We start from the raw sequence: 14,498 nt of genomic DNA, 5'->3' as shown, positions 1-14,498 counted from the left end.
TTATATCGTATGAGATAAAGCACATCACATCATTTTATTTACAAAGTAAAAGTCACACAGTTAAATTCAGTGCGTCAAGCCATTGGATGAAATTTGGTGTTGCTTGATGCACCTCGTCACGGTTTCTCAGCGCCACACTCACATACAGCAGAGTCAGCAAAGCCCCATTTATACATCAGACCTCCACATCTTCCATGGCCAGTGCGCATTCGGTTCAACCGAGTCCATGTTCTTCGTGGCAGTTCAAATCCTGCTGGTCTTATGGTTGGGTCCAAATTCCAGGCACTCCCATTCTCAGCAAAATTATGCCATCTCCAGGCATTGGGTAAGTCAAAGTTGGAGTCCACGGAATTGCATGGAGCATTCCTGGATTTAAGCCGCTGTCTTGGCATATTTTTAAGGTCTTCATGGTTGGGTAGGGTCTGATTTTTATTTATTTCAGCAAACAAGTTTTTAAGAGCTTTATAACGTCTCAGTTGTGGTGGTGGAATATTACTCAATACAGGGAGCCACTCTCTAGGAGTTCACTTGACAGTGCCTGAGATCATCCTCATAGTTGAGTTCAAAGCTGTATATATCTGCTTGGTGTGAGCACTGTTCATCCATACTGGAGCACAGTATTCTGCAACTGAATATATCAGGGCCAAACCAGCTGTTCTTATTATGATACCAATACATCCCAAATAAAATTCTCTCAAGCGTTTTCTCTCTCCACTTAACCAAATCTTCCAATTTCTGGCAGCATTCAGAAAGTGTGCTACATCAAATCTGATATAACAAGGTGGGAGAAATTATCTCTCTTTGATAAGAAAAGAAAAGCTTTTTTCCAAATAGTCATGTGTATCAGATGATCGGCCAAATGATCTCGCAACCGCACTTTTCAGTGCTACAGAGTTGTCAATGTTCACCTCTCGAGGGCAAGGAGCCCCTCTCCTTTTCCATTCGTTGATCCAAAAGAGGATTGTATTCGAGTCTTGTTTCTCGGATATCATTTGATTCACTGGTATTTGATATCCACCAGCATTTAACACCATCTCATATGGAAACGAGTGACCTGACAGCCCATTTGGTCGTCTAATTTTTTTACTATTGAGCCTGTAGCATCCAGTGAAAGGACAACATAGGTGCTTTTTGTAAATGATTTGTACATCAACATCTGTGCTGGAGTTGAATAGTGGACGAAGACTTTGTCTAATCCTATGTCATGGATGATTCCAGCATAGGGTTCAGAATGTTTCATTGGATCCAGGCTAATTGATGTATCAACCCCTGGGAGTATTTAAAGGGCTTTTATCTCGTTGCTCCTGCTAGGCTTTTCTCAAAACATAAGAATGAATAGATAAGGTGGCTCTACATCCCCTTGATCCATAAACTTATTGGCTGTAATTTTCCTGTGAGCGGATGCAGGGGTTTTTTCAAATGTAATCCCCCTGTATTCAGAAACCTAAACAAACGTCAAATTTGTCAAAACAAACCTAAACTAAGGATCTAGAATATTTTCAACTGATTTTATGAAAATTTCCGAGCTGGTGTGAACTTGGCCCGGAGAATTTGAAACTTCCAAATTTTGTATTCAGAAACCTAAACAAAAGTCAAATTTGTCAAAACAAACCTAAACTAACGATTTATAACATTTCCATTGAGAGGGCTGACATCATCCGGGCCAACTTCACAGACGTATGTCCTACCGTTAGTGGCCACCAGCATTGAACAATTTATGAGCATCATTCTTATTGTATGAAAAATTCATGTGATTTTCTAAATTGTGAAATGAGTTAAGTATTGTTTTTATGAAAATGAAGCAAGGGGAACGAGATCCTACTCAGGACTCAATAGTTGAATTCAGAAACCTCGCCGTGGCTTGATTTGGGAAGTCTGCACCCAGCCTCTTTGAAGAGAACTAGGCATGACTGCTCGGATAACGATATATTATCAGTGCAGTGAATACTTCCAGCAACAAACGTATATTTCAAACTATACTATTGCTTATTAAAGTAGAACAATCATGAGAAGAATAATAATTAAATATTAAGGAAGATAAAAGTATAATACAGTACAAACATTAACAATCTCTAAAAACAGTATTACAAATTTGTTTTATCTGCATAAAAAATAAGATCTGATAAAATCTAATATAAATTGAATATAAGAATCCTTTGACAGGGATGAAAATTGTAGCAAGGGGAACGAGATCCAACACAGTACTTAAGTGTTGAATTCAGAAACCTTGCCGATACTCCTTGATTTAGGAAGAAGAAATCTCATTGATATTAACCGCTCTGATTAAAATGCATGAGCAAAGCAGTTTGAACGTCCATCCTTATTACGATGTTGAAAACACTCACTCGGTTTATTTCATAGCTGATTCATTTTTCATTAATTCACAAATAGCAGGATTCGTTGAAATGAAAGTAAAATATCAATACAGTATGAGATACAGTGTCATCATTTGTCCCTGAATTTAATTATATGAAAAATAAACGGGTGTTTCATCACAATCTTAGTTTGGAATCGTTTGTATCAAGGGGAAAGATATGAAACAAAAATGACATTTTTAAATTTAGAAACCTTACAATTTTTCAGATGGGAAATTTATTCGACTGTATTATTGAAATAAAACTGGTCAAGTAAGTTCCAGTTACAATCCTTAGACAATTACTTTATTGCTTCTTGTTTATAGAAAACTGGCACTTAGGCTACTCAAGTGAATTTCACAATAATTTAAGAATAAGAGCTCGGATCGAAAATAATCATCATATTAATTCATTGGAGGGACGTTTGAACAAAAATACTAAACTACAATCCTTAGGAACTACAAATATTCATAAGAGAACATGTAGCGTGGGGAACGAGATCCAACAAAAGACTTCATTGTTGAATCCAGAAACCTCGCCAACTCTTGATTTGGGAAGTAGATCCACAGTCTCTTCAAATTGAAACTGGGCTTGACTGCACAGATTACAATGTATAATCAATGCTGTCGTTGCTTCCATGTTAAATACAGATTAAATAAAGGGTTACCCATCACCTGATGCCTCTATGAACAACAATCGACGAAAAGAATCGTATGGAGAACGAGATCCAGAACCAAACTCATTTAGGGCCGGTTTCCGAGCTCGGGATCTATAAGTCCAGGACTGAAATAAACTCTCGGGTCTAAATTCACTTTCTGAGTCACGATTTTATCTTCTAAGCTCCGGAGTCTATCAAGTTCTCGACTTATTTGAGTCCAGGACTTTAACGCAGTGAACATGAGGGAAATTCACAATATTTTACTGTTGTATTGTTGGCATTATAGCAAAACGGAAACAGCTGATTACAGCGGGACAATTGAAATGAGCATGCTCTCCAAACTATTTTGTAAAAATACGTTTCGATTTCTTTTTAGGCCTATTCAAAGCAAAACCTTTGAAAGGTGAATGAATAAACATTTCATTTTACGTTATGTTATTATTGATCATTGATCCTAACCAGTGATTTTGGAATAAAAATTTCATTAGACTATTTAGTTTGAAAACGTATTAGTTTTGAAAAAAAAACTGGAGAAATAATTTATTATTATTAATATGTTGAATATGACATTGATTAATAACATTCAGATTGGAATATAAATTCCAGGCAATCCTTGTATTATTTCGCTTGAACATTTTTAGGTTATGTCAGAGTCGTAAAATGAGGTTAGGTTTTTACACATAATTCTGATAAAATTATATTCCAAAATGAACTTGCAAACTATAAATTATGAATTTAGATGGACTAATCCAAATAATTTAGGTATTCCATGACATCTATTTGGCTTTTTATCTATCCAAAACAATAACTGAATTGTATTTGCTCAGTTAAGTCTAGAACTTGAATTTAAACCCTATCCCAGTCGAGGGTTTAAAATCACGCTGTTTCAAGTCCTGTACTTAACGATTTTTGATAAATCCTTGACTCGGAAAGAGGCGAGAATCTAATTCAAGTCCTGGACTTATAAGCCCTTCACTCAAAAAGCGAAATTATAAACTCCAGGTTCTAACATGATCTCTAAACTCCAGAGTCTATTTAAGTCCTCAACTACGTTAACGCTCTGACTCGGAAAGCCAATTTTCTGACTCCAGAGTTTAAAGCCAGTTAAAGTCTAGAACTTAGCTAAATCCCGAGCTCGGAAACCGGCCCTTAAAGAATTCACAAATCTTCAATTTTTTCATGTATCAAGTCAACTGCTATGAAATAACAATAGACTACTATAAATCAACATAATGTTTACTGATAGCATAAGACACCATAAATTATATTTACATGCCTCTAAATTTGGTAGCTCGAAAAGAGAAGAAAAATACACTTCATATGAAATGAGTTAAGATTCAAAAATTTATTCTAGAATCTTCATCCGAAGAATCTTATCCATCATAGTATCAATATCTATACTTGTAAATTAGGATCGTTTACTGTACGCGTATCATGTGATCTCTTCATAACACTGATTAATATACCAATCTAGTAAGCATAAAATTGTCCCTTAAATGAGTGACCCCGGTGTCAAGACGAAACTGAATATTTTCAATGTAACTCAAACTCAATATTTTACAATTTCAAGTGCTTAGTGAGTTGAGCTAAGTGATGCAATTTAATTTGGTTTTGAATTTATTTAAATTCAAAATTTCTTTTTGTGAGTGTTAGCACTGAAAATTGAACACATATATTTAAAGTAAAAGAAACATTACCTACTTTCTGACTAGTATATGCATCAAAATTCAAGAGAGGAACAGTTCTGGGCTGTACCTGTTGTTCCTCCCTCAATCATTTTGATGAATTGTATATAATTGAATCAATAAATTGATGAATAAGCTGAAACGAACAGGAATCGCAATTGAAAAGGATCACTTAATTTCAACTCAATCTGTCACATTTTTTCCAATGAAAGGCATCATCATCTCACGAATGTAACATCCGTTTCTTCTCGAAATTGTGTTGAAATTAAATTAAAAATTAACCGATAAATCCAATGTAAAATAGTAAACAATGCCAAATCCACCAATGAATACAATAATTGAATCAACTGTAAACTACTAATCAGTGCAAAATGCACCGATCTATCCAATAATTAATCAACTGTAAACTAGTAAACAATGAAAAATGCAACGAAATATCCAATAATTGAATCAACTGTGAACTACGAGAGTAGTAAACAATGAAAAATGCAACGAAATATCCAATAATTGAATCAACTGTGAAGTAGTTGGGTGTTTACCAGAGGGGCGGCGGCACGTGGGGTGGGCGGCTCTCCTATGGCCTGATGCTGGTGCTTGTAGAAGAGGACGGTTTCGAAGTTGATGTATGCCCAGGCGTGCCACGCCTTGTACCACGAGTTGTCATGCTCGGTGGATGCGGCGTAGTACTGAAGAACAGCTGGGATCGACTGCTCGTTGATGCCCTGCAGGCTCTCCTGCCACTGGCCCAGCTTCAAGTAGCATCTCAAATGACAAATTACAAATGACATTATTACATTTGCATTAAAAAATTATTGATTTAACTAGATTAGTATTGATTCCAGATGACATTACATTTACATTAAGAATGATTGATTCTACTATAGTGAGCCACGTTATAATGGCAGTAGATAAAGATAGATGATTAGATAAAGATTAGTATTGATGCCGATTCTCTGCATTAATTAATTATATTTCTACTCTGTCAAAAACATAATTGGCATCGTTGTGGACCTAGAAAAGGATAGTACCACCGGCTTTGTCGAATGATAGACAAGGATAGCAAAACCAAAGTTGATCAAATACTGTCATTATAACGTGGACCTCACTATAGATTAGTTGAAGTATATTGTCGAATGGGATCTCGGTTCATAACGTACCTATTTCTACAATTTCTTGAGAGACTGAAACGAATGGGAAGTTGGGCCATATAGTTTGTCAAGTCTCAAGTTTTCGTTGCAGACTGAAGTCAGCTACACCGTCTCACACTAGTTAGGGATTAGTGAGAATAGGTTAGGGAGGAGTTTGTAGAAGGTTAAAGGTTAGGTTAGCGGTTACAATTTTGCTTCTGAATATGCTAGTATTATTCAGAATTTTCTTTTTATTTTAGAATTTAAATATAATTATGATACTGTACCCACTGGACTTTCTAATGCCCAAGTCCACACTTGGCTCAGTCGCTGGTCAAGTAAGCTTGGCTAGCCTGGCTCAGCCTGCAATTTAACCAGTGACCAATGAAGGCCAGCGGTAGCAAACCACCCATCCACACATTGGCGCTTACCGAAGTTGGCCTTCATTGGGCCAATATGTAGATACGGAATTAAAGCAACAGCAACTTGACGTACTGAAGTTGCCTATCCGGCCGTATTATACTAACCGGTGTGAATCAACTGATTTCTTGATGAAGTGGGTGTCACCCATACCAAATCGAATAAACATATTCAAATTATCGAATAAGATAATATAAATTATTTAAATTACATCTAGTTCATAAATTTCGAAAACTATTGAACATAATTTACAATTTTGAGATCCATGATCTTCAAATGACTAATATGAGAATCGAATATTATCTATGGATAACTTACCGTGCAAGTAGCCTTCTGTGGGTTTCCTGTTGATGTTTGGCATCCTCGGGGTGCAGCTGGTTTGAAGACTGCTGCAGATACTGTTGCACAAAACTGTGCAGCTGGCTGCAAAATGCAATGCAAATGCACATGGTTCAATATAGTTTTCAATCGATACACACGTTATAGTAAATAATATTATCAAATAGTTTATTTGTTATTACATAAGTGCTATTTTTTCAAAACCAATCAAAGAGTTGCATAAAGGAAATACAACAGAATAGTTAAAAAGCATTTTGATGAGACTAGCAATAGCAATAGTCTCAAACTGAAAACAATGTGTATGAGACATTGTTCATCGAGTGATGATGGAAACTAAACTAAAAATTAAAAGCTTTTAGAAACATTACATTAGAATATTCCAAACCGAAATTGCCGGCCAAAGTTACTTTTCAACTTTGAAAATGCATATAAGTCAAATTCAAATTCATTTATTGCCTCAAACGAAACACAAAAACAACACATAATATAAGAAATCACTTGAAAGTACAAATTATAATGATTGAATTTCTTAAAATTAGTATTTGCACTACCAGCAAAACCTTATTGGTTTGTGTGCTGGCTACGAGAAACAAAACAGTTCAAAAATAGAGAAACATAAATATTGTACAGTACTTACTATCAAGATTTATCGATTCAGTTTACCTTTCACATTGAGAAGTAATATATAAAGTATATCAATGATTATGATGGCAATAAAAATAAAAACAGATTTAATTATGTAACAAGTAATTATAAAAGTTTAATGGAACAAGATACAGAGCTGGTTTTGGTTTTATTTTACAGGAAAACACTTTGGCTTTTTATTACAATAGTTTGTTAAAGAGTTAAAATTCCTTTTTAATCCTTTGAAGCATATAGAATTCACAATTTTAATTCGTCTCATATGAAAATGAATACATTTGATAATTATATTTTAATTACTCAACTATTTTGAAACTTTTACTCAAAGTCAAAAGTTAGAAACTTGCTATTTCTTACCTGATACGGGTCTTTATGTTCAAACAATATACATTCATTTGTAGAATCATTCATACCATTCTGAGAAAGATTATTCATGATTTCTGTAGTAATGAATAAATTGAGCTGGGCATGAATGATTGATAATAATACAATACCTGAATGCCAGCTCCTTCTTGCCAGTGGCCCATAGATGTTTTGTATAAGCAAATGTGACTTGAGGATGGTTAGTGGGAAGTGGCTGATCCGGATTGTTGGAAGGGTCCATTCCCAGCAGCATCACCAGCGTTTTATGAGATAGATTCTGAAATTAATTCGACAATACTGATCAGAATTCGGTAGATTGTTGATACTTTGAGACAATGGAAATTTAAAAAATACATTCTAGTGACTTGAGTGTCACTTATCGGAAGTTTTTCACAAAGTGAAAACTTTTCGAGATTTTTAGTCCAATACAAACTTGTTAAGATTGGTTCAATATTCAAGAATAGTTTTTAGCGTTTCTATAAATATTTCCAAATTCAAACTCAGAAACTAAATTTCATGGAAATTTACATGCTAACTCATGTCTTCTCTTTGCATTATTATCAGCTTACATTATCTGGGAGGATTCCTAGAGTACTTGATTTAGAGAATTATTAGATTTTGCTTGTGAAATGAGTGCCAGTTCTACTTAATATAAATATGAATGATTGAGATTCAAAATTTTCAATTATCACAAGAAATAAAATTTTCCCATAATTATTCATATTCAAATCAAAAACAATATTATAGTATTTATTACTATAATAATACTAACTACTAATTAAATAACTATAGATCAAAACCTTTAAAACTTACCAAACGGAAAGACTTCCTGCAGAGCGAAGCATACTTGAGCCAGGTATGCATGTCTTCATGGGGCTTCACCACCAAAGTTCGCACTTGAATTATACGCTGCCAGTCTTCAACCACTCTTTGACATCCCTGAAAACAATGAATATATTCATTAGTTACTAAACATACTATTGGATACTACATCATACATTACAGTTGGATACATATCCAGTATTGCTGAAATCAATTTGACTGCCAGCCAGAAGAAATAAAAAAGAAAGCACAAAGCAACAAATGCCGGTCAAGCATCACAGGTGAAACTTTTTGCCACACTGAAGATGACACCATTGGTGTTGAAACATGTTTGTGATTTTTTAAAATGAATAAGTGATATTTTGACAGCAACCTTGTGTTTTCATTATGGATAGGTATTACAATATCTCACCATCAACAGTATCTGAAGATTTTTCTCATTATTGTTTTATTATTTAAGGTTGATCCCATTTTCGTTCTTGGCCTGCAATGTTCAGGATTCTAAGCACTGGAATAGTATATTTCGCACCTAGAGCAGAAAATGATATTTTTCCGGCTCGAAATCGGTTTTCAAGATTGAGAGCCGGAAAAACATTTTTGCCCGTGGTGCGAACGATATTTTTCGCCACACTACAGGTATTGCTGACAAAATGAATAAAGAATACTCGTTAAGTTATCGTACCTATCTCTTGATTTTAGTGGTAGAAGATTTGCAGTCAGGATTTCAGATTCTTTTAAAATTTCACTTGGAATATCACGGGCGTCGTCATCTTCAAGCATTTTTGAAAATTCGGAATGCGCTAATCAACAATAAATAATTGAATAAAAATGGTTGCGAAGCGAATGCTGAATTAGTTTGATTCGAAACTCGAACTGAAATAATTGCAACTTCAGATGAAGAATGTTGACACTCGCCCGACCTAGCGGATGACTTATTAACTACGGACTTCCATGTTAGCGGCTAGAAAGAGTACGTTTTCCGGTCTAGGCCGGAAAGAAACCCTTTTCTGACGTCAGACGAGAGTCGTCTGCAAACAAGGTCTTTCAGATCTACGTAGGGACTGGATAACAGCTGCTTTCTGTGCAGTGTGGCGAAAACATAATTTTCAAAACCTAGTTACAACATGATCCAACTTGTGAACTGTCTCAACTATATAAACATTAGAATCATGACAAACGATTTTCAAATGTTTATTGTTTTTAATGATAGAATGAATTTTATATTCGTTTTTGGGAACGTTTTTTCAATTCCTACTACTACAGTTGGACAAGTTGTATCTACCTAAGCAGTCGTCCACTAAGTTTTGCAGTTAGTAATATTCTTCTTGAGTTTTCATTGAATAGAATAACTAGTACCCTTATTTGTTTTCATTTTATTTCAACGTATTCTTCTTGTATTATTCTGTTTGATCGATGGATAGTTTCATCTTTCTATTCACTTGCCATTCAATAGTAGCAACTTACCTGTAGCCGATCCCACCACATGGTGCGAATGGTGGCCTGTCGCTCGGGCACCAGTTTGTACTGAATGACCTCCTCCAGTTCGGCGAGCATCTGCACACACACCATGGCGCCGTAGGCTCGCTGGTAGCTCTCACCGGCCATGGCAGTCAGTTCGGTGTCGAGCAGGTCACGTGCCGAGTCGATGAGCAGCTGGGCGGAGGCGAACTGGTAGCTATGCACTGCCAGCACTGCCCGGTAGAATGCACCGTCGGTCGTGTCGCGTGGGATGCACGACACGTACGTCTCCATCGAGTCCCATTGCGCCAAACCCCAGGCCGCCGCTGACGCCATACGCGACATGCGCTCTCGGCCCGAGTCGGTCACCTCGTGCCAGTGCTTGTCCGCCAGTTCGTGCAGTTGGCCCCTAAAAACAAAAAAATACGTTTCAATATGTTGCCATGAATTTAAAATTAAACATTAAGTTGGCCCCTAAAACCAAAAATATGTTTTAATATGTTGGCATGTATCAAAGTATACTGTACTACTCAATTGAATTAAAATAGGTTCAAATATGTTGCCATGTATTTGAATATTCTTTGAAGTTTGAAGATAATCGAAACAGTCAATAACACTGATTTATTTGAATTCATTGAATTCAGACTGAGGTTTTCATTCAGGCATCAGACATTCAGGTTTTCAGACTGAGAAAAGTACTGAAGATGCATTGATTGATTTTACCAATACTATTTCCCATAAACTCAATTCCAATTATAAGACCATTGCTGTTTTCTTAGATATTTGACCGAACGAATTGAGGTCTATGTTTTAACTCAGATTTTATTCTTTTCTAAATGTAACACATTTACGGCCAAACGCGTAGATAGAATTCTATGAGATTGTCAGGAATATTCCTTATTTAACTGCGAGTCGATGTATACACAAGGTTTTTTGAAATCTTGCATTTTAAGGGTTATATGAAAGGAGAAGGAATTTCCTCCATACTCACTAAATATATATATCATCTACTCTGAAGGTAAGATTAAACAGACTATAGAATATTCACAATCAATCAGCTGACAAGTGGATTATTCATTGCATGCATTAAACAGATGTCTGGAGAAACCGGTGAACAGGTGACACCAGATACTTTTGGATGAGAAAACTGCGTGAGGTCTACTGTTCACAGAATAACTAGTAAAAAGATTTTGACACCGTTCCTCATAGCTCTCTTTTCAATAAACCTGAAAAATATGGTTTCAGGGGAATATTTTTAGAACTAATGGAAAGCTACTTAAGAGACAGAACTCAGACCTTAACTATTGATGGATATACTGATCTCTGAAATGACATCCTATGGCCTGCATCTCTTTCAGTTTGGAGTACCCTCCACCGAAACCTTTGCCTCGCTTCGTTTTGTCAGAACAAAGGTTTCTCATAACATGATCATATACACTTGAACGTATGTCGGAATAAGATTAGATTAGATTTATTTATTTATGAACGTTACAATAGAGATGGATCTAAGATGTCAGCCAACTTCACTATAGTATTGCTTTGCCAAATAACCGTGTTGGCATTTGACTGTTACCGATGTTGGTGCATCGTTTATATATTTGAAAGAATGATCAAGTTTTCAACAATGTCTATTTGACCAGTACTCTAAAGCACAATAAGCATTTTATGAAAAAAACCGAGAATAAACAGAATACCACTCACCATTCACCAAGAGCTTCCATGCATCGCATCTGACCAAGAGTTATTTCAATGTCATGTGGATTCTCGGCCAGTCTCTCTTCATACGCATGCAGTGCTTTCTCCCAATTGTGCAGCTTCTCATACCAACGCTCTTGGACTTTGAACTTATCTCCATCATGGTTCATCACATATTCCAAAAGACCTGCACACATTAAAACTCATATTATCTATTTCACAAATAATGAGCATCATCAGCTATGCATGATACATATTCAGTAAACTAATAAGCCAGTTTCATAAGGAATAAGTACTTATAAAATGGAATGTAATGTACGAAACTGGTTAGACAGAAGCAACTGACTAGATATGACTTACCGGCAGCGGCTTCTTTTTGCTGAAGTTTGTTGTTGATGGATATCAATGCCTCTAAAACCTGGGAGGTTGGCCCCTTGTGGAACTCCTCTTCTTTATAATGCAGAGCCTTTGCATAGGCACGGCAATGCATGGCTCTCTCACCCAGAAGCTTCGCATCCAGAGGAAGTGGACCCTGTTTACAAATAATACTCACAAAAATGAAACTAAATCTAATCTTCAACTTCTAATAAAATCAACTTACTTCTAATAATCTTAAAATCTAATAAATCAACTTTATTTTTTCCCCCCATTATAAATTATTGCAACTGTGATAATATGTTTGGAGAAATATTCTCCCACTAAATCAGAGATTTATAATTTTACATATAAATTGTTAAAATGAAATTTTGGATAAGTTATGTTCATGAAGTTTTTTAAATACAATATTAATCGACTGTGGTGAGACAGAATAACTAAACTGATAATATAAACTGAAATATTAGAAGGTATTGAATAATAGATCCATAAAACAATAAACATTACAATAATGCTAAATTCATGCGGAAATTAATTTGTATACCATATAACATAATAATTAATATTATACTAAATACAGATAAATGGGAGGGAGTCAAATTTAAAATTTGTAGAATATTGAAACTTTTAGAATGGATGACTGACTCCATTAAAGAAACTTCCACTTTTCAAGATCTCAATAAGATAGCACATCACAGAGTAATTTGTGGTACACTAGTTACAACTAGAATTTCAAGTTTTTATAAACTTGAAACAGAACTTGGAGGAAATTCGCGTAAGGAAACACATTCATCGAACCTATTTTATTAATGTCATGACAATAGCAGTTATGCTTTTAATGAGACTTGATTCCAACATGAAATTGGTATCTGTAATAATAGTAATATAATGTTTAGGCTGCACACCCCAAGAGTAAATAAATGCTAATTGATCTACCTTATCACAATGCTCCATGAACTCGGCAAGATTAAGAATGGTTTGCGTGATTTCTGGAAGATCAGGAACCAGTAGAGCCTGTCGCAATGTCTCTATCAACTCCGGCTGGATGTCTTCTGTGAGTTCTGTCCAACACGAGACGAACGCCGCATTGAACAAGTCTCTGGGTAGTTGCGAATATGTCTGTGCAAGCGCCCAACACGACCTGTAATTAACCAATCATCAATGGCAAAATTGTTATGATAATTTATTGACTTTCATATCAAGATATTTAAATATTCTTTCAATAAAGTAATTAAACAATTCCAGGGAACATCTGCAAAATTGGCTATTACAATTTAGTGTCATTATGATCACTTCAAAAACCATAAGTTTTAATAAGCACAAGGACTACCTTATTATTTTATCTTTCAATGTTATTACATTAGTGTCATTTGATTGTAAATAAATAAATAAATAATAAATAAATAAATAAGTAAGTAAGTTGATAATTACTCTGTTTTTTATTCGATCAAACATATTATGTCTACTAAGGAGCAAATCCTCTTCTGCAGCGACAGTTAATTCATGGAAGAATAAGAATATTTACCGTATAATTCAACGTGATATTTTATTTATAAATCAAGAAGAGGATTAAATTAAATCAATTGCACTATAATGATATATGATACCTTGGCAAGTCATTTTTGACATGAAATACGGAACCTTCATTTTTCTATTCACAGTAAGTTTATGAGACTTGATTTCAACATCAAATTGGTATTTATAGTTTAATTTTTAGATTGCACACCTCAAGATTGCAACATATCCAGGACAGCAGTTTTTGGAAAATTTTCTCTCTACAATGTCACCAATGTTTCAATAAAATGAGAGTAGAACTGAGGGTATACTAATTATGGAATATTCCATTCAGTTTCCAATAAAATGTAAGGGTTCGAGACTTACCTGAGAGCTGGCGATGGAGACTCTTTGAGGAAGTCAATTGACAGCCTCCGCAGCCATTCAAGCCAATCATCTTTCGATACTCTACGAGTTGCCGTCCAAGATTTTTGCAAATTATTGGGAAATGTTTTCATCTGCAAAACAGAACAGCTCTTCGTAAACAATTCCAGATAATTTACAATTGATCTATACGAATAGTCATAAGGTTCATGAAGAGTGAAAAACTAGGAAGTAATTAACTTATTTTTGGTACAATACAAGTTGAATGAAATCATGATGAAACATGAAAATATAAACATTTCCAATTTTCACTTGATATGTAAATAATCTTAGGGAGCCAATCATTATTTCAATTAACAGAAACACCCACAGAATACTTCATGTGATCAGAATTTCTATGCATTCTCAATCAGAATTTTTCGACCATAACATTTTTATTGTTTACCTTCTTGATTGTAGTTGTCTCTGAAGAAACTGGAATTTCTCTATTTTTTATTCGATTCAACTTTTGTCTGCTTATGAGCAAATCCTCTTCTGGAGCGACAGTTGATTCCTAGAACAATGAATTAGAATGTTTGTCGTACAATTCAATGTGATACATAATTAAAACATCAAGAAATAAATCAAATTGAACCAATTACACTGTTAGGCTATAATAATGATATATTATAACATTTAAGTC

General features: G+C 35.0%; 1 protein-coding gene across 1 annotated transcript in view; it reads right to left on the bottom strand.

Annotated features, from left to right (window-relative positions):
• Window positions 1–14,498, bottom strand: part of LOC111055114 (serine/threonine-protein kinase mTOR) — a 69,598-nt gene that overhangs the window by 15,681 nt on the left and 39,419 nt on the right. The window contains 10 exon segments of the mRNA XM_039426207.1: window positions 5,237–5,459; window positions 6,563–6,667; window positions 7,720–7,865; window positions 8,402–8,527; window positions 9,875–10,277; window positions 11,570–11,750; window positions 11,924–12,095; window positions 12,875–13,079; window positions 13,820–13,950; window positions 14,262–14,369. Of these exon segments, the coding sequence (XP_039282141.1) occupies window positions 5,237–5,459; window positions 6,563–6,667; window positions 7,720–7,865; window positions 8,402–8,527; window positions 9,875–10,277; window positions 11,570–11,750; window positions 11,924–12,095; window positions 12,875–13,079; window positions 13,820–13,950; window positions 14,262–14,369 (1,800 nt within the window).

The sequence above is a fragment of the Nilaparvata lugens genome, chromosome 1, assembly GCF_014356525.2.
Source record: "Nilaparvata lugens isolate BPH chromosome 1, ASM1435652v1, whole genome shotgun sequence".
Classification (NCBI taxonomy): domain Eukaryota; kingdom Metazoa; phylum Arthropoda; class Insecta; order Hemiptera; family Delphacidae; genus Nilaparvata; species Nilaparvata lugens.
The sequence above is the reverse complement of the archived record's forward strand: the minus strand, read 5'-3'. Positions and strand labels throughout refer to the sequence as shown.